This window comes from Nannobrachium achirus (assembly GCF_963921795.1).
Source record: "Nannobrachium achirus genome assembly, chromosome: 10".
Lineage (NCBI taxonomy): Eukaryota > Metazoa > Chordata > Actinopteri > Myctophiformes > Myctophidae > Nannobrachium > Nannobrachium achirus.
The window spans coordinates 5,942,542-5,969,725 of NC_137819.1; the positions used below are offsets into that span (position 1 = coordinate 5,942,542).

General features: G+C 43.2%; 2 protein-coding genes across 8 annotated transcripts in view; one reads left to right on the forward strand and one right to left on the reverse strand.

The window, feature by feature from the left end:
- Nucleotides 1-27,184, reverse strand: part of LOC308293363 (uncharacterized protein) — a 525,181-nt gene that overhangs the window by 186,172 nt on the left and 311,825 nt on the right. The window lies entirely within an intron of this gene.
- The window catches only part of LOC308293361 (uncharacterized protein), a 196,317-nt gene that overhangs the window by 74,397 nt on the left and 94,736 nt on the right, over nt 1-27,184 (forward strand). For 6 of the 7 annotated variants that reach the window (XM_080735834.1, XM_080735838.1, XM_080735837.1 and 3 more), the window contains exons 1-9: nt 13,339-13,400; nt 15,510-15,578; nt 18,323-18,347; nt 19,334-19,351; nt 20,749-20,817; nt 21,230-21,360; nt 21,455-21,580; nt 25,452-25,509; nt 25,757-25,804. The exons of the other annotated variant lie outside the window; for it this stretch is intronic. In XM_080735834.1, the coding sequence (XP_080591960.1) occupies nt 13,374-13,400; nt 15,510-15,578; nt 18,323-18,347; nt 19,334-19,351; nt 20,749-20,817; nt 21,230-21,360; nt 21,455-21,580; nt 25,452-25,509; nt 25,757-25,804 (571 nt within the window). In that variant the 5' untranslated portion in view covers nt 13,339-13,373. Of the gene's footprint in view, nt 1-13,338; nt 13,401-15,509; nt 15,579-18,322; nt 18,348-19,333; nt 19,352-20,748; nt 20,818-21,229; nt 21,361-21,454; nt 21,581-25,451; nt 25,510-25,756; nt 25,805-27,184 lie in introns of those variants that run through there. 7 annotated transcript variants of the gene reach the window in all.

Here is a 27,184-nt window from a genome sequence, read left to right on the forward strand (position 1 = left end):
ATCGGTTGATGTGGTCCATGTCATCACAGTTCCTGAAAGAAAAATAAATGTACCCAAGACAAGACTATGTATATTATTAAATGTATTTTTATGTATGGTAAGAACAGATATTTACTGTTACTATAGCTATCATTTTACAATGTTAATGAAACTGGACTTAGTCAAAAGTAAAGTTGTTTATAACATGTACTGTGTAGACTATTTTTACTTTAATTAAAGAATACATTTAACCAAATGAACCTGTAAAGGTCTACACTCAGATTGAAATTAACATTGAGGATTTGTACAGATTGTTTGGTCCCCATATACTCGTTTGATAATCACCAAATTAATAAGAGGTAATAAGAATTGACTTGTATTATCCCACATTCCCACTGACCCCCATTTAGGCCAGTGACCCCATAAGAGAACATTTTTACGGCTCTAGCAGTGATTCCCAACCATTTTAATTTCAAGGACCCCCAGTTTGACATCCATTAGGCTACTGACCCCCCATTTAATAGCATTTGTATCTCTGAGACCCCAACTTATATTGTAAAATCATACGTTAGCATAACTCAGAGTGTACACATGGAACCAAATGATTTGTACAGTTACATACCCCTAAGGGTCCATTTGGTTCCTAACTATAATTTAGCTGGGGACCCCCTGGAACTCCCTGGGGGTCCCCGGACCCCACTTAGAGAACAACAGTCTGATGATGTAGTAGCCTATTATAGACGGAGCTAAGATGCTAATGAGGCTAGCGTTAATATTAAACTTTCTTTACATCAAATAAAGACCCCGGACTAAACCCTAAAATACACTACTGCTAAGCACATTTAACAAACGTTTTATTAGATAGATTGCTGTATTTTATGATAATAATAGCGACGTTATCTTACCTTTCTCTGTCGGCTCTGCTGTGAAGACTGTAGCATAGTTACATACGTTTCCCATAAACAACAGAAAGCAGAGATTACTCACTTTTACCAGACATGGCAACCGCTGCCAACAATGGAGAATTATGATTGGCTAGTGGAAAGGCCGCACCCCCATTGGCTCTCTGCCGATCACGTGATTATTGGCCGTATTCATTCCATGCATGCATTCGTGTGCGTCATACAGATTCGTGTGCGTGAGATGATGAAAGCATTCGTGATGAAGTAACCAACAAAACAACTCGTAAATCAGTAAGAAAATATTCGTATTTTGTCTTGTTTTTTTGTTTTGGCATTATAATCACTGCAGCTTCCCCAAAAACATTCATACTTTTTTTTTTTACGGATATTTTTTTCCAATTAATTTGTTTACGTATAGTTTTTTTGGTAAAAATGTTTACGAGTAAAAAAAAGGCAAAGTACGAATACGAATTTGAATTGTCCTAAATATAACCCCATACCCTCCTGCCCCACACACACACACACACACACACACAGTTGTTGGGTGGAAGGTTCTATCAATAAGTTAACTCATACACCAGGATGACGGCCAAAGCATCAGGTCCCAGACAGGGTAGGTTTGGTAAAATGGGTTTATTTGACTCCATGGGGTTATGGTGAACCATGACGATGGTAGTGAGGATGATGGTTTAACTGAACAGAACAAAGGAAATACAATATCAGTAACAAACAAACTAGGGCATAACTAACTTAGCATAAACATTACAGGAACGCCAGCACTTCATAGATATATATTATAACATTACAGGATCTTCAACATGAAGAAAAATGCAAGCTAACAGAAAACAACTTAGGTATTAACACATCAGGACACAGACATGGAGTTCTGTTAAAGGGCCAGTTCACCTCTGGGGCAACCAGATCTTATTTTATTGTTGTTTGGGACACGATCAACACGATCCTGAGTTATTTTTTGTGTTCAATCTGTGTTTTGAGATATTTTAGTATTTCAGCATGATGAATGATGATGCAGTTTGCATCATATGATGCAGCATGATGACTCATATGATGCAAAATGCATCTTCATTCATGCTGAAATACTAAAATATCTCAAAACACAGATTGAACACAAAAAGTAACTCAGGATTGTGTTGATCGTGTCCTTTAAGCATTCAGACCAAATGTTTGGTCTGCAGTGCCACCTGATCCTATAGGCTCACCTACAGACCCCATGCACCACTGGGTGCAATGATTAGAGCCACACGTATAGCCTAGTCCATACATGGGCAACTGGCGGCCCGGGGGCCTCATGCGGCCCTCACCTTCATTTAATGCGGCCTGCAGGTTAATTCCAGAATACTGATATTGATTTCAGCTGTTAAAATTCCAAACATGACCTGCTTTAATTCCGTCAGTCTATATTGGTAGCTTAATGACAAGTATAGTATGTATTTTTTTATGTCCAATGTATTTGTATTTAGGTTCATAAAGTTAACATGAGTACATAACTAAATGCGTTTGAAATTAAATCAAAATGTTTCATTTCAGGATTCCAATGATAAAAATAACAAAAAATAATTCAGGAATCCAATTCAAAAGAAGCAAAAATAGCCGATCTACACGCTCAAAACGCATCGCAGCGCGATGCGTTTTGAGCTTGTAGATCTGCTATGTTTGCTTCTTTTGTATAAGATACTAGAATGTCAAAGTAGGACGTAGCAATATGCAATCTGGCCCTCTGGAGTGAAGGTGGAAATATAGTGGCCCTCGCCATCATCAAAGTTGCCCACCCCTAGCCTAGTCTAACTCACTCCTGGCCAGAGTGTGTGTGGGGATTTTGTACACAGACACACAGACACACACGCACGCACGCACGCACGCACGCACGCACGCACGCACGCACGCACGCACGCACGCACGCACGCACGCACACACACACACACACACACACACACACACACACACACACACACACACACACACCTTTCTAAGCCAGTGTTGGGGAAGTTACTTTGAAAGCGTAACTTGTACAGTAACTCACCATGGCAATAAGGGTATAAGTTAAAGTTATACCCCTGGAGAAATGTAACTTATAAAGGTTCAAGTTACATAGAAAAAGTAACTGAGTTACTTCAACATGAAACAAAATATAATATCCTACAAAAAAGTCACATGCCAAATAGGTTGACATTTTCTTTTGTAAACATCTGTGTTCTGAAATGGTAAATTGGTGTTCCCAATATAAAGTTAAAAAATATGAAAATTATGATCTGTTGAGGATATTTGATCGTCAATCTTAACAAAACTTAAATGTAAAATTAAACTTCACTTGTAACTTCTTGTAACTTGTAACTTGAGCCAAAAATTACCCAAAAAGTATCTCAGTTACTTGGCGAGTTACAGAAATATGAATGTAACTCAGTTACAGCAGTTACATGTAACTTTAACTTCCCCAACACTGCCCCTAGCAACAAACAACTATGAGCTGAGCGTCTGATAGCACATGTTGCAATGTTTGGTTCTATGTTTGGAACTTGGCTCCGTCAAGACACACAGACGCACGCACGCACGCACGCACGCACGCACGCACACACACACACACACACACACACACACACACACACACACACACACACACAATTGCTTTTCTGACTCTGTGCCATATACTCTCCCCTCTGTGAACTTCTCCTGATGTGCACACACACGCAAACACACACACACACGCACGCACGCACACACACACACACACACACACACACACACACACACACACACACACAGGTTTGCAATTACTACACACACACACACACACACACACACACACACACACACACACACACACACACACACACACACACACACACACACACCCACACAGAGCACCACTTGTCCCACATTCAAGCTGTTTATTAGCATTTAATGTCATCGCCACCGTGGTTATAGTCCCCCCCCCCCCCCCCCCCCCCAGACAGTATAGGCCTACACTGACAGTATAGGCCTACACTGTTGTCTAGAGGCCAGATGTAGAGGAGAGGTCCAGGAGTGCACACTCCACACACAGTCAGAGTAGGGCTGTCCATAGTCTCTCCGAAACCAAACTTTTCTTCAGTGAGTTACGACTTTCCGACGTGCAGATTTCCGAACTCTAATTCGGTGTAATGCTTTGCAGAAGTCGCGAGTGACGTCATGTTGTAGTCCAACCGGACCTTTCCGACGAAAAGTTCGGTTTATAGTGGTGTTGAAGATTGTAGGTCAGCTCAGGACATTCCAGTGGGGGTAGGAGAGGACAACCAGTTCCAACTGGTTAGATCCAGTTCTAACCAGATAGAACTAGAATAGTGAGGGCCAGTAATTATGTAACTGTGTTGGTAGCAGGAAGAGAGCATGTGTGAAGCACACAAGTGGTCACAGAAACTGAACATTCCTTTCTCTCATTGTTTGTCCTCTGTCAGAACACAAATGGGAGGCTAACGTCTAATTTATGTCTGTTTATTTGAACCAGGGACGGCCAAGAACAGCAGCTCTTATTGAGATAAGGAATGTGTTGCCGGCCTGGTAGGAGCACATCACCAAATTCATCAGCCCTGGGACAACAAGCAGTCTCTCTCTTCTACCCCAGGCCGGCCTCCTTATTTCACGCTTCTTTTCAAGAATGTTGAATAATTACAGTAACAGCTGCAGTAGGCTTACACATTAATCCATATAGGCTAAACAGCGGCAATGTGTCCGAACGTGCACGGACAAAATGTGTAGGCTTGTCGTTGTAAGTGGCAAATGCTAGATATTTTTACGTAACATTATGTTCTTATTGTCTCCGCCAGGCCGAAAGGCATTGGTCTGCCCCCTGTGCGGGGAAATCTCGCTCTTTCGAACGACCGTCATTTCGACAAAGGAGCGTCGGGAGCGTTAGGCGGTTAGCGACTCACCCCACGGAGGTTAGGGTTAGGGTAAGGGTTTGGTTTGGGTGTCGAAAAGATGACACATAGAAACAGCGAAACGCTCCCCCCCCCCCCGTGCATCCATCCGTGGGTCGTCGGTCTGTTAATATTCAAGATGCTTTATTATGTCGTGCAAAGCAAGTGTCCATCATGGACTCAGCAAGTTTAGCTAAATAGTGGGGCAGTTAAGGAGAACAATACTTCAGTTGTGGAAAGAAGCACCAAAATTTGACAGAGTGTACCTCTTGGGTCATTCTTTAGAAAAATCACATTAGACACTTAATTTTCAAAATGGCCGCCAGTTTTAAAGATGGCTGCCTTTTCGGATATGTTTTACAGTACGCCAGCCAGTTAATATTGAATTTTCATAATATTAGAGTTGTTTTGTAGGTTTTAAAACATCCTGAGTTCATTTATTACACTTTTAAAGCAGCCAGAATAACCTTTCTGACTTTTGATGGGGTCTTTCCTCACCTGGGACCCCCCAGACAGACCCCTGAGCCTATTTCAGTAATCGCTCTGCTCCTGCTCCAGAACAATGTTAAATTAGATCTGAAAAAATGACTAGCAGCAAATAACAGGGGTCTTCCATGGGGGGTCCTCAGAGCTACTACAGGGGGCCTGCCAAATCTCGATGAGATCTTTTTTTTTTTTTTTTTCATTTGAAACTGAATGTTTTTATGTATCCTGGTTTTATGTATTGTACTTTGATGGTTTATTATTATTCACAGTATTATTTATAAAGTTTTTGTGTTAAACAGTTATGGTTGACAGCTGTTACTGCAGGGATTGCAATAGTGAAGGAATTGCAACTACTCACTTTGGGCGCGCAGAACAACATTTCCATTTATTTCTCTCTCTCTCTCTCTCTCTCTCTCTCTCTCTCTCTCTCTCTCTCTCTCTCTCTCTCTCTCTCACACACACACACACACACACACACACACACACACACACACACACACACACACACACACACACACACACACACACACACACACACACACACACACACACTCTTTGTTATTGTCACACCAAAACCCTCACCTTATCCTCTTATAGAGCCCATGGTCAATTACGCCCAAAGAGATTCACTACAATACAGTAACATGGAGTAGTGGGATCATGGCTGTGATCCCACTACTCCAGTGACATTTCAGATATACTAGCGTTGTTGCTGCTCTTATGCCACCATTATTATAATTATTATGACAAATGCACCCCTTAAAGTTGAAACAAAATAAGTTAAGAACCAATTAACCAGTCTGCTTGAAAAGTATGCATCTGTACTGTATGACAGCAGCTAGTTGACAGTGCAGAGACATACAGTAATTGCCTTCCTTTGATCAATTAACGAGGGGCTGTCAACTACTTAATGGCATCAGCTGGACACAGACACACACGCACCTTCCCTCTGCAGTGCTCTGTCTGTCACATTTCTCTCCAAAAGCCCTTGAATATGATTGAAAATGATTAAGGATTACTGTGATTAAGGTAAGCTTATGTTTCATATCGCACTCACCATACCTGTAACTTTCACTGGTCCCCCAAAATATTTTTTTCTTTTTTTTACTGGGGTTGGTGGGGGCCGGACAGAACCCCCCCGCGGGCCTCAAATGGCCGGCGGGCCGCCTATTGGGGAACCCAATAGGCGTACCGGAGGCAAGGACTTGATAAGGAATCTTCACGTGTTTGCACTTCCTCAAAATCATGTCCCTTGATGAAGGTATCGTATTATGAAGCCTACTTTGCCATACCTGATAAATTGCCCTGAGCTTCCACCAATTGAAGAAAATAGATGAAATTCAGAGAGTGGAGGGTATGTTCCAGTCAGGTTTCTTGCCCTCCCTGCTCTAAAGGCAGTACTTGAGCTCATCAAATGTGGCTGCAAAGCAGGTTACAAGGGACGGTGCAGCTGCTCAAACAATAGCAAATGCTATAGTGGAAACTGCCAACACTATTAGGGAGGACATATATAGTAGTGAATTTCTTTGGGTACAATTGACCGTGAGCTCTTTAAGAGGATAGGGTGCGGGTTTTGGGGTGATGATAACAAAGAGGTGTGTGTGTTGTGTTGTCAGTGTGAGTGTAGAGCAATAAATGGACATGTTAGTCTGCGCGCCCAAAGTGAGAAGTTGCAATACCTTAATTCTTGCAATCCCTGCAGTAACAGCTGTGGACCTGTCTGTCTAACACAATTTTTTTTTATAAATAATACTGAGAATACTAATGAAAACGGTTTCAAATGTAAAAAAAGAAAAGGAAAAAAAAAAAAAGAAAAGTCCCCATCAAGATTCGGCAGGCCCCCTGTAGTAACTCTGAGGACCCCCGGGTCCCGGATGCCCCGTGGAAGACCCCTGGTATTTGCTACTACTAATTTTTGCTTTCAGAGCCCTCGTTACAACAACTTTTATGCTTCATTTATGATCTAATTTAACATTGCTCTGGAGCAGGAGCAGAGCGATTATTGAAATAGGCTCAGGGGTCTGTTTGGGGGGTCGCAGGTGAGGAAAGACCCCAACCAAAAGTCAGAAAGGATATTCTGGCTGCTTTAAAAGTGTAATAAATGAACTCAGGATGTTTTAAAACATACAAAACAACTCTAATATTATGAAAATCGGACATTAACTGGCTGGCGTACTGTTCAGAGGCAGCCATCTTGGAAACATGGCAGCCATTTTGATTTTTCAGTGTCTAACGTGTTTTATCATAGGAACAACCCCTAAGGAGTACTTGTGAAAAGTTTTAGGTTTCTTTCCACTTGTGAAGTATTTTAGTGCAAAAATGCATTTATCTGCCCCGCTAAAAAGAAAAACAGGGTCGCGGGACCCACAATCAGTTCATGATCCTGTCCCTGTCCCTGTGTGACTTGGCAAACACCACGTTAGACCACATATCCTTTCCATCACACTGTCCTGGCTCCATCAGGGTGCAATTACGACCTTATCAGATTTTATATCTGCAAGCAGCAAGCTCAAGGGTTGCAAACAATGGCAACCAAATGTCCAATTGTCCAAATGTGCCAAAAAGTCCCGCTTCCTACCAGGTCTGGCTACCGCGCGCTGGGGCCATTCCGTTCCCGTGTTGTCGAAACAGACCTGTGTGTACAAGTGCATGGTATCAGAATCTCAAGAGTACACATTAACCCATTTAGGCCTAGAATTATTGAATGCTTTAACCAGTGAAAAATTCAAAATAGCAGATCTACAAGCTCGCAGCGCGGCACTCGGTGCCGCGCTGTGAGCTTGTATATCTGCTATTTTTGAAAAAGTCGTGAAAATGTGTGCAAATCTTTGAATATATGTATTTTCAAAGCGAACGTTTGTAACTCAAATTTTGCTTCTGGGTGGTCCCTGGAACTAAATATTTTGAGATGCGGGTCCGTGGCCAAATAAATATAATTTTGGGGGTCCTTCACATGAAAAGGTTTGAGCACCACTGACATAGTCTCTCAAGAACAGACTAACTGAGCTCCCGTTAAGTGTAAAGGACCTTGTCTTTGACGATGGCTGGCCAGATTGCTGACATAGGTTTTTCAAAAAACCTTAGAAGGATTCAAAAGACACTTCGGGTCAAAATTCGAATTTTCACGATTTAAAAAAATAGCAGATCTACAAGCTCGCAGCGCTGCACTCGGTGCCGCGCTGTGAGCTTGTATATCTGCTATTTTTCAATAGTTAAGTGTTAATAACCATAACACCCGTAAATAGCCATATCTTATCTCCTTGAGAGCCAAATGGTATAGCCTACCTACATGTAGGCTGCAGCGGCCAGGAGCTTGCATCACGTGCTGCTTACCTTCCTGGCTCGTGTCACCATATAGCCAGAGGCCCATGTTGAATTATATCGGAATCTCAATGATTACACCATGATATATATTAAAGGAGCTATAGTCAACTTTTTCTTGAAAAACGGATGCTAAAATAAAAAATAATGTTTCGAAAATATTTTATAAAAAAATAAGCTTCATATATGTGTTTCTATTCAAAAATGACCACAAAAGCGTAAAATAATGATAAAATAATCATTTTGGCCATTGTCAGACCGACACTTTGTTTACATTCTAGTCTATAGACTAGGATGTAAACAAAGTGTCTGCCCTACAATGAAAAAGTTTACCATAGCTCCTTTAAGTAGGCTATTTGTATTAGTCGCATTCCTAAGACAAAATTATTATAGTAAATTTACCCCCATTGATTCTGGATGGGGAACCAAATGCATGGGCCTGGATGGGGACCCAAATAAGGCCCTGGATGGGGACCCAAATGCATTTGGGTCAGAATCAATAGGGGTAGATTTAGAGTCAAGGGTCAAGTAAATTGGGGGTAAATTTACTATAATATTTTTAATGCGACAAATACAAAAAATATATTATTGAACTCAAGTCTCCATGGTGACTAATCTAAAAAGTCATTTTGGGGGTGAACTACTCCTTTAATATCCTAGCCTGCTTCCAGACCATAGACCCCGCCCACTCTCAGAGTGGACTCTTTCTCTGGTCTGGAGCTGAGTACATGAATCGGCATTTATTTTCGGCTGCTCCAATGAGCGTGGGGGGTGGGGGTGGGTCTAACGAATATCCAATCCGCGCAGCAATTGAAACGATTCAAACGAAGTTCACACACACAGGCAGGCTGAGGAAGGCACACACACACACACACACACACACACACACACACACACACACACACACACACACACACACACACACACACACACACACACACACACACACACACTGATTTCACCAAGCTGTAAACATGTAATCATGATTACATGTTTCTGGTCGCAGTTCTGTGTGGAAGCAGTCACTGGCACAGACAGAGACACACACATAATCACACACACACACACACACACACACACACACACACACTCTGCGACCGTGCTTCGCGTCCACCGTGCGTCTCGATCACCTTGCGTCGCGTTCACCGTGCGTCGCGATCGCGCGCGAGCACGCTCGCAAAAAAGTCCCTCCCCCGTAAATCGCTCAGAATAGGGCACAGTTTCAGTCTACTGCGTGAGCAGAGTCTGAGATCAGGCTATTAATATCCATCTAGACCACTACTACTACTACTACTACTACTACTATTATATATATAATAATAGAGATGGACACGACGAACTGGTTTAACAGTCACAATGCTTTATTTCAGCTTAGCAGCGCTTGTCTGCCATAACATTTCCGCCTCAAGGCGCACACGTACGCCAAATGGCCTGAATGTTCTGCCAAGATAACACCGCACGTCTTGGAATTGGTGGTTGAGCAATAGCTTGCATAAGCGCAAGACAAGAGCAATACCATATAAGGGAAACAGATGTTAAAGGCCAGGCGAATAAGGACTATGTCTTGCCAAATACACGCTCCGAGACACATAGTCGTCCGCAATGGAAATTTGGCCTCGGCATTTCAAGACAATAACAAGAGCTTCCCAGAACTGAAGCACAGTACACAGGGGCATAGGACACCACACCATGGAGTAGTTGGAGTACATGCATAATAAGGTCTACTCATTTACATCAGTAAAATACCATAACACTACTACTACTAATGTTGGGGTTAATATTCGGTTAACCTTGTTTATGATTGACAACTCACTATGTTCCATGTCAGACTGACCCACGGATTTGATAAACATGATTGAGGCGGCCTGCATGGGGACATGCAGCCTGCACGAGGAGTCGGGAAACAGGAAATTTGGACTGACTCTGGGTCGAGCTGACAATAAACCCTTTTGCAAATCCCGCCCCATTCTGCCCTGTTACTATGATGGGACATTAACCCTGGGCAGATTGTTTTTATAGTGGAAGTGGATGGGATTTTTTTTCCCTTCATAGCCTCATTACAGCTATATAAAGTACCAAAGGAAAAACACCTAGGTGATATTAATAAAAAGGGAAGACAAAGGTACAGTAGTTACATTGCAAAACAGGGGGTTTACCCGAAAATATATGTTTTAATTTGTTTAATCCCAGTGGGACAGAATCCTCTTTGCAGATTATTTTATAGTGGTAGTGGATGGGATTTTTTTCCCCTTCATAGCCTCATTACAGCTATATAAAGTACCACAAAAAACACATCTACGTGATATTAATAAAAAGGGAAGAAAAAGGTACAGTAATTACATAGCAAAACAGTAGTTTTCCCCCGAAAAATAAATGTTTTAATTAGTTTAATCCTCTGGATCAGAGATAGAAAGAGAAGCGCATTGCATCTTGGGTACTAGGAAGAGGACAGAGAGAATGTTTCTCCTCACATAATAGGCTGGCTTTTCGTAATTCTGCCCATTTAAATTATATGTACCCAATCGTGACTCTTAGACCATTGATAAGGTACATGTGAACTAGTTTGTTGAAGCTTATTCGTTATGATGAGCGAGATCGCTTGACGCTTGCCGTCGCTATCACCGTACCGGCCGATCTCCGTGTTGCGCACTGCGGACAGTTGTTGAAAGCCACATTCAATATTCTCCACTGCACAAACTCCACCCCCGATAGCAAAAAGTGAATGTTTTTTTCTGGTTGGCCAGTCAGGGAGTCTCAGGGACCAATCAGAAGGCTGACAAACGGTCTATTGGCAGGAACATAGTAGTCTACTTGGCTGAACATTCATATCTATTTGTGCAGTGATAGCTGACTTGATGTTTTGACATGTTTGAAATCACAAAGTAATAATAGTCCAGTAACTTCTATGACGGAGAGGAGGAGCTTGACACTATACTGACTGTAATATCAATGTATGATTTTAGCTCACATAGATTAGGCCTAACACAGTGTAGCTGTGTAGGCCTACCACTGCTTTGCATGGCTCTTCAATAAAGAACTTTGATTGATCATCGTCTTGAATCTGCCTGAGTGGTATTCTTGCAGTCCACAAACAATACTACTACTACAGCCTACTACTAGTAGTAGTAGGTAGTAGTAGTAGTAGGCCTACTACTACTACTACTACTAATATTAATAATAATAAGGGTAATAATAATAATAATAATAATAATACATCAGAGTCTGACCTATAGACAGTATGATATATAATTCTCATCGAGTTGTCTGTGTGTCTGTCTTTCTGTCTCTATCTGTTATCTGGCGCCCTCTGTTGACAGAATTTAAAACAACAGGTGAATTACAAATATTCTGACGGGTCGGGATTGACTTGGAAAATGTCTCAAGAACGCATGTCTTCCTCCAAGCTGAAATATGGCTTGCTATTTTCCTTCTCTGCAAACAATGTCGCAACCGAAATATCATGTTGAATTGCTGATAGCCTATGGGGGTGTTGGGATTTTGGGAGGTTACATTTTGGGAGGGCCTCTGTGATACCACTTTATCCCACCGATGATCCGTTGCGCCCGCAGGAAAGTTTACGCACCCTCGCCTGTAGTAAAAATACAAAATACAGTTTCACTACTGACCAAAGCAAAGACGGCTTTAATGAGTTAAAAGCCTACTTTCCTTAGTGGGAACACTCTGAGACCCCCACCTCACGTCTAAAATACACTTTTTAGCCATAAAAGAAAATATTTCAGCGGAAGGCAAAATCTGCTTAATGGACATTTCTATTGACCAAACCTGTAGAGGGCGCTGTGGAGTAGCAAATCTTACGGTGAAATGTTTTTCTTTTCTGGCCAAAAAGTGTATTTTAGGCGTGAGGTGCGGGGCTCCGAGTGTCCCCACTAAGGAATGTAGGCTTTCAACATTTTACAACCGTCTTTGTTTTGGTGAGCAGTGAAGGTGTGTTGTTTAGTTTTACTACAGCAGCCTGGGCTACCGCGGCTGTGTGAGCGCAAGGGCTCATCGGTGACATAGCGTGAAGGAGAACTCCTTCTAACGCCAGAGTAGCTCGCCAGAGCGTCAGCTCCCCTGGCCGTGTCTGTCTGTAAATTCATTTCAGTCCGCTATCGACAGTCGGAGCGACAGCAGCGCAAAGCAAAGCGAGCGGTCTTCTGTGTCCGGGTCCAACGCGCACGTTTGTGTCCAGGGAATGAAGAGTTTCCTCGGATCAGCTTTGATGTCAGGTCGCGTTTTTGAATACCAGTAGAGTCGCCGGAATGAAGCTCGCCGAGAAACGGGGGGTGCGTTCGGAAATGCACACCGGGTGGGGCAACGGTGCGCTTTTTCAGTCTGAACTCTGAAAGTAAACTTTCTGAAAAGCAGTAGTTGCTACCCTAATGTTGCTGTTGATGTTTATAAACTAGGATAAATTATGGTGATAGTCTTAATCTCACAGTATCACAAATGTTAATGCTAGAAACAACAAACATGTACAGTAGGACAAACAATCACAGTATGCCTTCTTCAGTATCAACATGAATTAATATTCTAATATTCTATTATAATTTACCCTAGTTTATAAACATCAATAGCAACATTAGGGTAGCAACTACTGCTTTTCAGAAAGTTTACCTTCAGAGTTCAGACTGAAAAAGCGCACCGTTGCCCCACCCGGTGCGCATTTCCGAACGCACCCCCCGTGTCTCGGCGAGCTTCATTCCGGCGACTCTACCTGTTACCGCGTTTTTAGATAGTATTTTGTTCGCTGTTTCTGTTGGCTTTCAGCATGCGTCCAACAGGACTGTCTTGTCAGGTATGTCGCCTACACAAAATAGAGAACTTGTTGTCGTATGTTCCTCTCATCCCTCTCTACATTTCCAGTGGTGGAATTAAGTGCATTTACTCGAGTATGCAGTTGCTACTTTTACTTCTATCCCACTATATCGCCAATACTTTTTACTCCGTGAAGCTCTTTCCACTGTTTCTATCGTACGGTACAACAACATTGATAAGAAAATTAGTAGGCCCTACTTTTTCCACCAATGCGCTCTCTTTCACATGTTTTCAATTTCACAAATATCATATTTATTTAACAATACTGATACTGTAGCTGTTGAAAGAGCAGGGTTTCTCAAAGTTTTTACTACACCCTCTAGACTTGGTTAAACGACCTGATTTGCACTTTAGGCTGCGTTTTTTTGAGCGGTGCGTGCACAGTGCACACCCAATGCTTGACTCAGACTGAGTACTATGCATGCAACTATGGGTGCGTTCGAAAATGAGCACTCAGTGCACTGGTGTGCCATCTTAATTTATGCACTTGGGATATCTTAAAAAGTCCTGGAATAAATTCCTTACCAAAACATTTCTTCACCAATGTGTCTAGTAACACATCTCACAAAGATTCAGTTTCCCGAGGAGAATCTGTTACAGCTGCTGAAAGTTGGGGTACCATTAACTTAGATAAAACACACCAAAATAAATATGCTTTAAGTAGCATGTGAGGGGTCAAACTAGGGGTTCTTCATGATTCTGAATCCATTGCAAGCATTTGTTTTGCACAAAAAAAAAAGAAAAGTAAAAAACATTCATTGGGCAAAACATGGCCCCACAAAACTATGGTTTTGTGAGGCCAAACTATGGTTTTGTGGGGAGCTGCCTTTATTCCAAGGAATGTTTTTTGTGCAAAACAAATGCTTGCAATGGAGAATCATGAAAAAATGATTCTCTGACATGCAACTTAAATCATATTTATTTTGGTGTGTTTTTTCCTGTATAGTTAATTTAATGGGACCCCAACTTTCAGCAGCTGTCAAGGATTCTCCTTGGGAAAATGAATTTCAGTCTGTGAGATGTGTTACTAGAAACCTTTATAAACACTTTGGCGAAGAGATTTTTGGGTAAGGAATTTATTCCAGGATTTGACACTATTTCTGAAGATATCCCCTGACTATTGGTGCGTTGTCGTTTGAAAATCCAGTGCGCTGCCCACTAGTGCCACTAGTTTAGCAACTTACACAGTATAGCTTTAAACGGATATTTCACTGTCCAAAAAACTTTTTGTCATCTAATCAGGCTTTTGGGAAAACTTCATTTCTTCATTCAGTATTTAGATACTTGATATTCATTTCCCCCCTTCCAGGACCTTCCTATACAAACCCATTATAACTTCAAACTCCATTTTAACCATGATAGATTCAATTAAAACTCCTGTGCTTTTTTCTGGTGACTCCTGACACCCTCCGAATACGTGAGCAGGCCGTGTTTTTTCGGTAAAAATATTCATTGACCACAACCACTCTCACGTGCCTTATTATTGGTCAATGATGCTTTTCGATCATCTCATCCAACGCCCATCGTTTCCTCATCTGACCCCTCTCGCAATATCCTACTTGCAATATCTACTTGCAATATCTACTCGCAATCCCCCCCTATTGTACAACCAGTTTTGTCCGGTTTTCTAAAAGATACCTGATTGCCAACCATTTTACCATAACCCCCGTGGAGCCCTGAGTACCTGTTACCTCAAGTCCGGAAAGTTGGGGAAGTCCCACTGACTCAGCCTCTCATTGATTGGCTATACTGTATATCTTGGAACCATTTGTCTTCCAGTGTGTCCGGCCCTGCCTGTGAGAATCTGTGAGAATCGAGGCAGCCATTGGAATATGATAGGAGTAGTGTTCCGGGAAATATTGTGCAAGTGAATTAAACGACTTTGCACTTCCCTACATCCGATTAACTCCTACACCTACAGTATCATAGATGTATAATATATTTGACATAAATGTAAGGTGCTGTAAAGTAACAACAATAATTCAGGTTGGCTGAAAAAGGTTATACTGGGGTGCTACTGCTACAGCGGTGGCCTGGGTCAAAAATGTTTGAGAACCTCTGTGATTGCATTGTGTGTTCTATGTTTTAGGTCTGCCTTTTGGACTGTCCCTCCATCAGTAGTTTCAAGAAACATCTGAGAAATGGCATCCATCAACGGGTATGTATTTTATAACTCTAAATCTAATATGTATACATACATAGAGGGTATGCAATGCATCACGGCCAGACTACACCAGAAAACGTGTGCGCACACGTGCGCTGTCCATGCGTGTGTGAAAAGCCCCTGGCTACACAAAGGAGGGAGTATATGTCTGGGAGACCAGAGAGTCTGTGTACAAAATGCATACGCGCGTGTACAAAATAGAAGCAATCCTATTTTTACAGCATGCATATCCGGGGCGTGCGCTATCCGTTAGCCTGTTGTATTGCGACCGAAGGTCGCATTTACCCTGAAAAACCTTGTCGCTTGTCTGACCTTCTGTCCGTCCGGCTGTACAGGAAGTTCCTGTACGGGGCGGCTACACAAGACTAAGAAAGACAAAAAAAGAGAAGGATACACAAGACTAAGAAAGACAAAAAAAGAGAAGAATAAAAAAGAAAAAAAGGAGGAGGAGGATAAAGATACCAAAAGGAGAGAGAAGAAAGGGTGGATGAGGTACAATGTGCGGTATCCTCCTCCGATCTGATACAGGGCGGCTGGACTTAGATCACCTATGAAAGAATGTCCATCCACCTGGAGAAAAGAAAATGGCGGCAACGGGGCGGCCAGATAAAGTTATTAGGCCTGGATCCGACTTTAAGTCGACGCACAGGATTCCAGAGGTGTAGCGCTTATTCGCTCTTGTATCAAACTGGTACTCGAAACGTTCTTAGAATTTAACATATTTTCTAAAGTCAATATGGGGGAGGCTGTGTTAAGAACGTTTCGTTGTCAAGCTCAACGTTGGGCATTTGGACCTATACATGGAGAAATGGAGAAAACCTGTTTGGCCTAAACATGGAGATGTGGAGAACACTATGGATGGAGATAGTCCAGTCCATCATGTCACATGGGACTACCGTCATAGACAGTAGCCATTGTTAGGCCGGAGTCAATGGCAACCAGGCATGGGCGGCCTTCGTATAAACTTATATAATCAGGCTTCCCATCCAGATCAGTGGCAGACTCCAGCGACTCCCGGAAGAAGCACTAAGCTAAGCATAGCACTAATCTAAGTCCAGCACTCTCGACAGACCTAGTATAGAAATATACCCAAAGGGTTAGATCGGGCTAAGTTTTGGAAGAGTCCCATCAGACATCCGTCAGAGGTTCTGCCGGTTAGAAACGAGCCTGCGTCAGAGCTCGGCCTTGTCATAAATTCCAGGTCGAAAATGAGAATGTTATATGGAGATCCACAGGCACCCATCTCCATGTATGGGCATAACATTTATTTTATGTATGTATGTATATGGATACATATTATTATTAATAAAGTATACAATAAAAAGTCCATATGGTCATTCCCAGAAAAAGAAAAAAAAACTTTTATGCCCATACATGGAGATTTCTGATGTCATAAATCCCAGGCCGAAAATTAGAATGTTAGGGTACCCCCTTATGCCCATATATGGAGATCCACAGGCATCAAACCAAGGCCCTAACTCACCAAGGCCCTGCTTGGCATTACTTACGTACGTTTTATGCCCATATATGGAGATTCCTATATTGTCAATATTAAGGCATTATTAAGAATATTATGTTATCAATATTAAGGACATATAGGCGGTGTGTTCCTCCTTCCGCATCATCAGCGCCCACACCCTAGGTGGGGTTGGCGATAGGGCCTTTCTGTGTGGAGTTTGCATGTTCTCCCCGTGTCTCCTAGGGTTGATACCCTCACAAAGCAAGTACACACAGAGCAAGTACACACACACACGCATGTTTGCAGCCCCCCCCCCAACACACGCACACGCACACGCACGCACCAAACCACCAAGTAAGTTCAGGGGCCTTTTTGGGTAGCAAATTAACGCGCAATATAATCATTGTAATTGACAGTTTTAAGCCTGCCGGAGGGACTGCGCGGGGCCTTTATGTGTCCTTCGCCGTACAGGGTGTCTATGAACGTCACACATGCATTTAGTAGAGCTCGATAGTTACCCGGCGAACAGACTATTTATTATATGAACATGAAAAGGGTAACTCACGGTAGACTCTGCCTGCACAAAATAATCCTCTAAAAGATAGGAAACACGCCAAGCATCAAACAGCTGCACAAACGAAGACTTATTTACAGAGGTAGGCAGATGAACAGTAAACGTATATGCGGGCATTTCATGCAAAATATATCAACAGTTAAAATACAGGTAAATGTCGGGCGTCTTACCTCAGAAGATCCTGTGCAAAACCTTGCATGGGTTATTCTATTAACCCAATTTCTGGGTTGCTTCTGTTGGTTACATTTCTGGGTTATTTTTTCAGAGCGATAACCATTTCCAGGGTTATCGGCCACCACACCTCCACCCTCCCTCACACCCTCCCTCACCCCCCACCTCACACACCCACCACCGCTCATACTTCAAACATGGGTTTGATTTTTTTTTTAATCCTTTTAACCGAAGTTATCACTGTTGTAAGGCCCAGATATCTTGGACAATATAATGTCCAATCAGACAGGATTGGTCATGCTTCATTTGACGTTGCAATATATAATATAAACGAAATTCCTTTCACGGTGAATTCCTCGCGACTCAAGTCTGTGCGAGTCTGTGCATCAAGTGTAACACAACCACACTTGCAATTTCCCAGTTGTTTGTTGACCCAGATAGTAATGTTATTGAAATGGCTTAATCCTGATTTATACCATAATATGGAGTATAAATGAACCCATTACTAAACCTGTCCCTTGTTCTCTACCACAGAAAAAGACAGAACTATTTCAGAAAGGTAGGTGTCTTGTTGGGGAATTATTGCGACCGAAGGTCGCAGTGTACCATGAGAAATGTTGCAGCTTGTCTCCGTGTCAGTCAGTACACATTTTTACATACAGTCTATGGGTTGGTTACCTTGTCACTGTGACATCACCTATGTAAAAGTCCATATATGGGTATTCCCCAGAATCCCTTTTATGCCCATATATGAAGATCCCTGGTGTCATCGATATATATCACTGGCCAGATGGCCAAGACATGGCCCATATCTGTGTGGCTGGCTCAGATAGGGATCTCCATGCATGGGCATAAATATATTGTATGTATATGGATACATATTATTATTAATAAAGGATAAAATGAAATAAAAAGTCCATATATGGGCATTCCCAGAAACAAAATGTGAACTATAGAGGCCTTTCCAGGAAAAGATGAACTTTGTAGGTCAAAATATTGTTGTTGGTTGTGAAATGATCTTGTGTATTAAGAGCTCAGGGAGAAATGTTGGCCACTATCAGCCTTAAGGCCCATTCCCACTGGGCCAGATAACAGATAAAAAAAGCTCTTTCTCCAGATATTTTTCCATTCAAAGTGGATGGTAGATACAGATAAAAAAATATTTGCCACAGATAAAAGTATCTGTAGCAAATATCTGTGGTAGATATTTTTGTTATCTGTATCTACCATCCACTTGGAATGGAAACATATCTGGAGAAAGAGATTTTTTTTATCTGTTATCTGGCCCAGTGGGAATGGGCCTTTAGGGATGATAACCATCTCTGTGCTTTCATCTCCCCCCTCACCCAGGGCAAGGGTTAGGCTGGGTCTGTGATAAATGATAAAACACAGCTAAATGGATCATCACTTTTCAATTGAGTCTGATTATTTAAAAAAAATATATATATTACCTGCGATGAGATGAGTCACAAAGGTGACTCACAAAATACATTGTGTGTCATCACCTCTGTTCTGTTTGTTTTCTTTCGTGGTGTTGGACTTCAGAGGGGTCCAAAGGCCCAGGTGAGCTTCTCTCTCTTTTAGTCTACTCACTGTCACTGTCAAAATAAAGCAGGGGGGGGGGAAGGATCATAGCAGTGGCTGCCATTTTGTGGTTCCACAGGTAGAAAGCCCATTCATTTTTTTATATTTAATTATATTGTATATACAATATTTACCTCATTGACTGCCCCAAGAGATTGACATTCCAAAACCAAGGTTGCACCAGATGTTTTGCGAGGCTAGTACTTGCGAGGCTCCAAGTACTAACCGATGAGCGGTTACTATGATTTTAGGTCTTGTGGTATAAAGAGAGTCTAATGCTTTATTGAGTTGCAATTACACTGTGTGACACAATTGTGACTTGTGAGCTTTTAGATTGATCAAAGATTGGCCATTTCAGATCATGAGAGACAAGCCAGTGGGCCAAGTAGCCTGAGTACTGCTGGGTGACCAGAGACGTGCTGTTGAGCAGCCAATTGAAATGTACATGCATGCACACACACACACACACACACACACACACACACACACACACACACACACACACACACACACAGACACAGCCTTGAAATTAATGGACACCACCGCTCAGTTCACACTGGTGTGACTTTTTTTTTTTTAATGGCCGAACGGAGTTGTCACACTTTTCCCAATGGCCAGCACATCCTTGACGGAAACTGATTCTCCATTTAGGATGCAAAAATGCAAATTTCTCAGTTTCCTTTTCCTGCACCGCATTGTGATGCATTTCTGTGCTTGTAGCTATGGGACCGTTCGTATGGGACAGATGCATTTTTTATCTGAACGCCCTCGTACCGCAGCATGCACGCGGATCGTTCACGGTCCATGCACCATCGTGCTATAAAAGGTAAAAAAAAATTGTGTGGCAGGGAACCCTCAAAATCGGTGTCAGCAAATGAGTAAAAACTAGACCAGGTCAACCTGGTTGTGCCAGACCCCGGATGTCTGTCATCATCATTTATGACATCATGCCTTTTGTAGGCATGTCATCATCATGTCATCATCATATATACCCTTTATATAGAAAAGGGACAGACCGACATTTGCTTATGTAGGCCTACCCATTTCATGGGTCTGGCAAAAAAACAAACAAATGAAATGTATCAAATTATCAAATGTGATGGCATGAATCCCCAGGAGCCTGGATGGCTTGGTTCCAGGCTTAAAATAATTAATATAAATATTTTTCGGAACTCTCCATGTGGGGTGAAAAAAAGGTCTTTCCATCTGTGGCCGCCACTGCTATGGTCTATAAGGGGTATGTACTGTAAATACAGTTGGTTTTATCACGTTGTTTTAGAATTTGGCTTAAGTTAATGACAAACTTGTCATTACAGGATATTTGTTTTTAAATATTGTGCATTGCTGATGTTTCTCCATGTCTAACTCTTTTCCAGGTTATTTTTTTCCAGGTCATTTGTCCACCATTGACATTCTGGTAAAATTCCCGAAACACCCATTATTAGGTTAGTAACGTGTGTATGTTTGTTATAGCATTCAGCTCACACCTTCATACTGTATTTGGCAAAATACTAATGTCTTTTCTTGTATGGTCTGGTGCAGGTAAATGGCATCTCGTTTGACACTGAAGCTTATTAATCTATTATTCTGTTATTTACGGTTAATCCATATAGTTGTGGACGGGAGTCTGGGAAAAAGAACTAGGTTATCAAACTTATAACAGTAACGTTCTATTGCCTGTTCACAATGTGCAAAAAGCAGTGGATTATTATATAAGACAGCATTTCACTGTTTCTAGAGTAGACCAGAATACTTCTTTCAGCTATTCCTGGTTGAACAAATATCAAATTACTCATAGCAAGATCCTCTTATTCCTCATGTTTGTGGTTTTGCTTTCTGTAATTGCTTCCCTCCCAGGCCTGTCTCTGGTGACCCTGTGCTTGAGTTCAGAGGATGGCTCGCTGTTTTACCTGTGTCACTCGTGTGAGGAATCAGTCTCGGACATATGTAAACATTTCAACTGTCGTGAGCACCTTCGCAATTACTTTGTAAGTGTCGAGCACCACCTTACACATAGATTATGATTACACATCAGCTTGGATAAATGCTGTTTGCACTTGAGATTCATTTCCGATTTCCCAGCTCTACACCAACCCAAACGTGCTGAGATTCTCCTGGATTTCCAGCCCAAAGATTTACACTATTTTGGATCCCGTGGCCCTCAGCAAGATCAACAAGAACTGGGAACAACACACTGGGAAGCTGCAGGTTGGTTGAGAACACAGAGCGTGATTGTTATAATGACCATGATCTTTTCCAGAGCAGACTGTAAAGTTTGAATATTTTGGTCGCTGGGTCTCAATCTGTCAAGAGAAAGATTAGGGTGTTTGGGTGGCGGCGTGGCGCAGCGGTGAAGTCCATGCCCACCACCACGGTGGTCACGGGTTCGAATCTACCGTGGCACATCCAGCTTTGTAGAGCGTCCAAGACTCTATGTCAGGGTTCCCCAATAGGCGGCCCGCGGGCCATTTGCGGCCCGCGGGGGGCTACTGTCTGGCCCCCACCAACCCCAGTAATAATGGTTGTATAAGAGCAGCAACAACACTAGTATATCGTCGTTGTCAGGTGGAAACCTCGTATCTCCAGATTTGTATGTTCTTTCGCAAAGCAAAGCCCTGCTTCATCATACAAGACATACGTCTCACAAAAGTAGTGAAAACAGCAGATCTACAAGCACACAACGCTTCGCGGTGCGAGGCGTTGTGTGCTTGTAGATCGGCTGTTTTCACTAGTTTAAATTATTTTTAAAATGATAAATGCAAAACGAACGAAAGATCTTCACCCGACAACGACGATATCTGAACTGTCGCTGGAGTAGCGGGGAACGCCACCGCCGCCCCCTGCAATGCTGTGGCCCTCGGCTTGGTACCTTAGACATGATTCGGCCCATGGGGAAAACGAATTGGGGAACCCTGCACTGTGTGAACACAATTGGCCTGTGTTCGGGGAGGGCGATAATTGTCACTGCACAGACTCCTACAGGCTGAGGCGGCACCTGGGGTTCGGGGTTTTTGGCCCGATGCATTCTCCACACTTTTAGAGCCAGGTGTGATTCGGGCGGACTCTGTCCAAACTACAATATGGCGTCATTCAGAGGTTCGGTTCGGTTCGGGGGGTAACAGCATTAAGTCAGCTGTTTGGTGCTGCCGAGATGTTGTGACTCCGCGAACCGAACCGAATTAAACTCGGCTCTAAACGTGGAGTATGCATCGGCCCATAGTCCATGCACATTTCACAATGTTCCTTCAGTGTCACTACGTGCAAGAGAAACGAAGCGTCCATTTGAGAACTTCACATGTCACGTCTGACCCTTTGTTCACAAATGAACCATAGCCGCAGTTGCTCATTTGTTCTTCCAAACTCCCACTTCATCTCTCCTGGTACGTGGCAACGCTCCGAGAGGCAGGACAGCCTGATGTATCTGTATCCGTCTTGGCCAATCAAGTCACCGTTGAAAAGATGCAACCTAAAATAGGCATGAGCCTGCAGACCCTTCAAATGACGCTTGTAATGTTTTTGAAACACGTTCATGAGAAAGTCGTTCTTCTCAGCAGTCCAATCGGACAGTCTCGCCAGGTTGTTAGAGTGCACCGGGCTGCTTGGGAAGCTCTTCTGGCAGTACCGTTCCGCAGCTTCTGGCATCATCCACGCGTTGCCCTCGACCTCACCCGGGACCCCAAAATAGAAACACGACTTCTGGAATTTCCAACCGCCTTCCTGACACGGCAGACCTTCTACATACGAAGTCATCTGATGAAGGGGCACTTGGACACCGCGGTCTTCCTTTTCAGCCTTCAAACTCCAAATGGCTATCAGCAGAATGTGTGCTAACACTGAGAGCCATGCACAGAGTAGGTACACTGCTGCAAAGATCATAGTTACCATAGCACAGCTTTTCTTAACCCATTTAGATCTGGAACCCCTTTTGGGGTTTTCGTCTTTCAATGCGGGGACCCTTTGGGGATTTTCACTCTTTAAAGCGGGAACCCTTTTGGGGTTTTCACCTTTCAATGCGGGAACCCCTTTTGGTTTAATGTTGCCATGTACAGTATATGGCAACATATTTCTTTTGTAATCTTGGAAAATATATGAGTTTTTTTTTCAGAATTTGGGATTTGGAATTGGCCTCAGGTCCAAGTGTGTAAAAGATTGTGGAAACAAGCTTCCCTAACGCAACTGAAAAAAGCTGTTTTGTCCTCTGAGTCAAGTCTAGATCAGTGTGGCGTCGACATGTTTATTTATACCCCCAAACTCTCCAAAGCAGAGATTTTGACATTACGATTGCCATATATGGTCGGAGATCAAATACTCGCATTTACAGCATACACTCTCTAGGGGGCAGTGTACTACATTTTTGAGAGGTACTAACCTCTCCTACATCCGGCTTTGTCTGTATGTACGTATGTCCCGTGTCTGTATTTCTGTCCCGCCTCATCCCACGAGGCTTTGCCAACAAAGCTTGGCCACCGCTCCCAATCACACCTAGTTTGAAGTGAGCGGTGCTATTTACTTGCACCAGCAGAGCGCACAAGTAGGGTGATGAGCGCTGTCTGTTGTGGCACCAATTAGCCAATGAGGGAGCAGCATTGGCAATATTAGCCAGTTTAAGCAACGCTACGGCAACGGCAGATGACAACGGTAATCGAAAATGACCCGCGCTCGATAGATCAACCTGCCGTCGCCGCGGCCGTCTCTACTACGGCAGAAGGTCCCTTCCCACGTAGCGCCTACTCCGTCTGCTGCGTGTGCGCGTCGCCATGGGAACTAAATCGTTCAATGAAAGGGGTGGGAACCCGTCGCCGCCGAGGCTTTGCTTAACCATTTCGATCGCTACGGCGATTACGTCATAGCAGCCGTAGTCCCACCTCACGTTGCGGTAGTAGAAACGGTCTGCTTAATGTCGCTATTAGCCAATGAGGGAGAAGGGCCTTCGAACTCAACCTGTCTGTATGTGGCACCGATTAGCCAATGAGGGAGCAGCGTTGGCACCAATTAGCCAATGAGGGAGCATGTGGGCCACCATTACACATTACTAATTGCGACCGTCAGGTCGCACTTACTATCAAAACCTCCACAAACTGTGAGTCAGTCAGTCAGTCAGTCCGTCCGTCCGCCCGTCCGTCCGTCAGTCTGTCTGTCACATCTCACACGTCACACTATTGCCCTGCTCATATCTCCGCAACCGTTGCCCCGATCCATGCCAAATTTTGCACACACACTCCTTGCCTGCCAAACTACAACCTCCAAGGACCCCCGGAGCTCCAGGGACCCCCAGGTCCCTGGGGGACCCCCAGATGTAAAAAATGACCAAATGTGCAAAAATGACCAAATGACCACCCCAACGGGGCTGCTCACGGGGAATTCCCGGGGACCCCCGACTCCTGGTGCTCCAGAACGGATGCCAAAGTGGTGGCGCCCCCCAGTGGAGGACCCCCTCCACTGCAGCTCACATAAAATGCCGTAACTCGGGCTAGGAGCGTCCGGGAGAGCCGGGGCCGGTACCTATTCGTCCGCCAAGGCAACGCGGAGACCCCACCCCTCATTTCTCACATGGCCCTCTTCTAGCGCTACCATGAGGCCGATTCTTGCAAAACACATTTTTGGACACTGCTCCTACAGATTTTGCCCTAAAATCACACAAATCGGTACACACTATGTCTACACTCATGTCATCAACATGGATCTGTCCCATATAGCGCCACCATCAGGCCGATTTTTTCAAACACATTTTTGGACACTGCTCCTACAGATTTTGCCCTAAAATCACGCAAATCGGTACACAGTATGTCTACACTCATCTCATCAATATGGATGTCCCATATAGCGCCACCATCAGGCCGATTTTTTGAACCACATTTTTGGACACTGCTCCTACACATTTTGCCCTAAAATCACGCTGCGACCTGACGGTCGCTTATCTGCCGATTAGGGAGTCTTGTGTGGTGTGTAATGTATTCAGTTTTGCTCACCCAACAAGGACAGCATACTGCCTTTATCTCAAAAGATATATTTGCTGTTGTAACCGGAAGGAACAGGTTGGTTGACATGAGCTGTTTTATTCCATCTTCTCTGTGTGCAGGTTCTGGACTTGCCTCCAGATGTGTTTGAAACAGTGAAAGGTTCCAGTTACGTCAAAGGTACAGTGCTGCTGACCCTCTGTTTTATTATGTTTATTCAAAATGTTAATCCTGAATATCATCGTCTATTGACACCACCGTGTGGTGACTGATGGTCACATCATTGCCAGGCTATCACAGTATCATCGCTCATCGCTCTGTTTGGCATGTGACATGCAGAATCAAATATGATTATTTCTTGGCCATGTTGTGAGGACTTTAGGGATTGGTGCAAATTAACTAAATGATTCTTCTCTCTGTTTGACAGTAATGCACACTCTGAGTCAAAATGACAACCTACTGAAACAGATCACAGGTCAGTTATGCCGACTTACTTTCCATAATTATGTCCCTGGTTCGATTCCCGCCAGGGACGCTGTGGGGCGTGTTCTCTCCTCCACGTTATCAGTGCTCATACCCTAGGTGGGGTTGGCGAAAAGGCCTTTCTGTGTGGAGTTTGCATGTTCTCCCTGTGTCCCCTAGGGTAGGTACCCTCACAAAAAAAAACATGCATTAATCCTGGTCTCTATATTGTGTAGGTTTTGGGGGTCTATTCAACCAGAAGTATGTGCAATGAGTTACCAATTATACCTAGGGACATGCTCACAAAATATGTGTTCGTTTGAACGGTGAAGGTAGGAGAAGGACAAGATAGATGCAGTTAGAACGAATTTAATAACAATTAGTAATTAATACAATAAATGCAAATGGATAATAGAAATTGGTTACAGAGAATTCTCAGGGCGTTCTCAGAATCCTGACCCCATCAGCCAAACGCGTAGCTTGCTGTTCGGTTCGATGATGTCCTGAACGCAAGGATCTGTCTCTCCCTCCTCCCCTTTATATTACTCCTTACACAATGCAAACGGTTCTTTCCGATATGAGTCAATCATCAGCCGACTTCTTGATGCACTTCTCCAATCTCGTTGTTTCCAGTCACATCTTCCTCCGGCGTCCGGTAGTGTTTAGGATAAATATATACGTGCTGAGCTGCTGACACACTCTGTCCCCAATGTGCCCCCAGGCCTATGTTTCTCATAATTTAACCCATTTAGGCCAAGAATTATTGACTGCTTTAACCAGTGAAAAATAGCAGATATACAAGCTCGCAGCGCGGCACCGAGTGCCACGCTGCGAGCTTGTAGATCTGCTATTTTTGAAAAAAAGTCTTGAAAATGTGTGCAAATCTTTGAATATATGTATTTTTCAAAGCGAACGTTTGTAACTCAAATTTTGCTTCTGGGTGGTCCCTGGAACTAGATATTTTGAAATGGGGGTCCGTGGCCAAATGAATATCATTTTGGGGGTCCGTCACATGAAAAGGTTTGAGAACCACTGACATAGTGGTCTCTCAAGAACAGACTAACTGAGCTCCAGTTAAGTGAAAAGGACTTTTACTTTGACGATGGCCGGCCAGATTGCCGACATAGAAACATGTTTTTTTTTTTTTTCAGAAATCTTAGAAGGATTCAAAAGACACTTATAGAATCGGGTCAAAATTCTAATTTTCACGATTTTTCAAAAATAGCAGCTCTACAAGCTCGCAGCGCGGCACTCGGTGCCGCGCTGTGAGCTTGTAGAGCTGCTATTTTTCAATAGTTAAAGCATAAAATGATGAAACACAAATTGTGTACCCGTTCTAAATGGGTTAAGTTTCTCTTAGCCAGCCATAATTCTGACCAACAAACTGCAATGC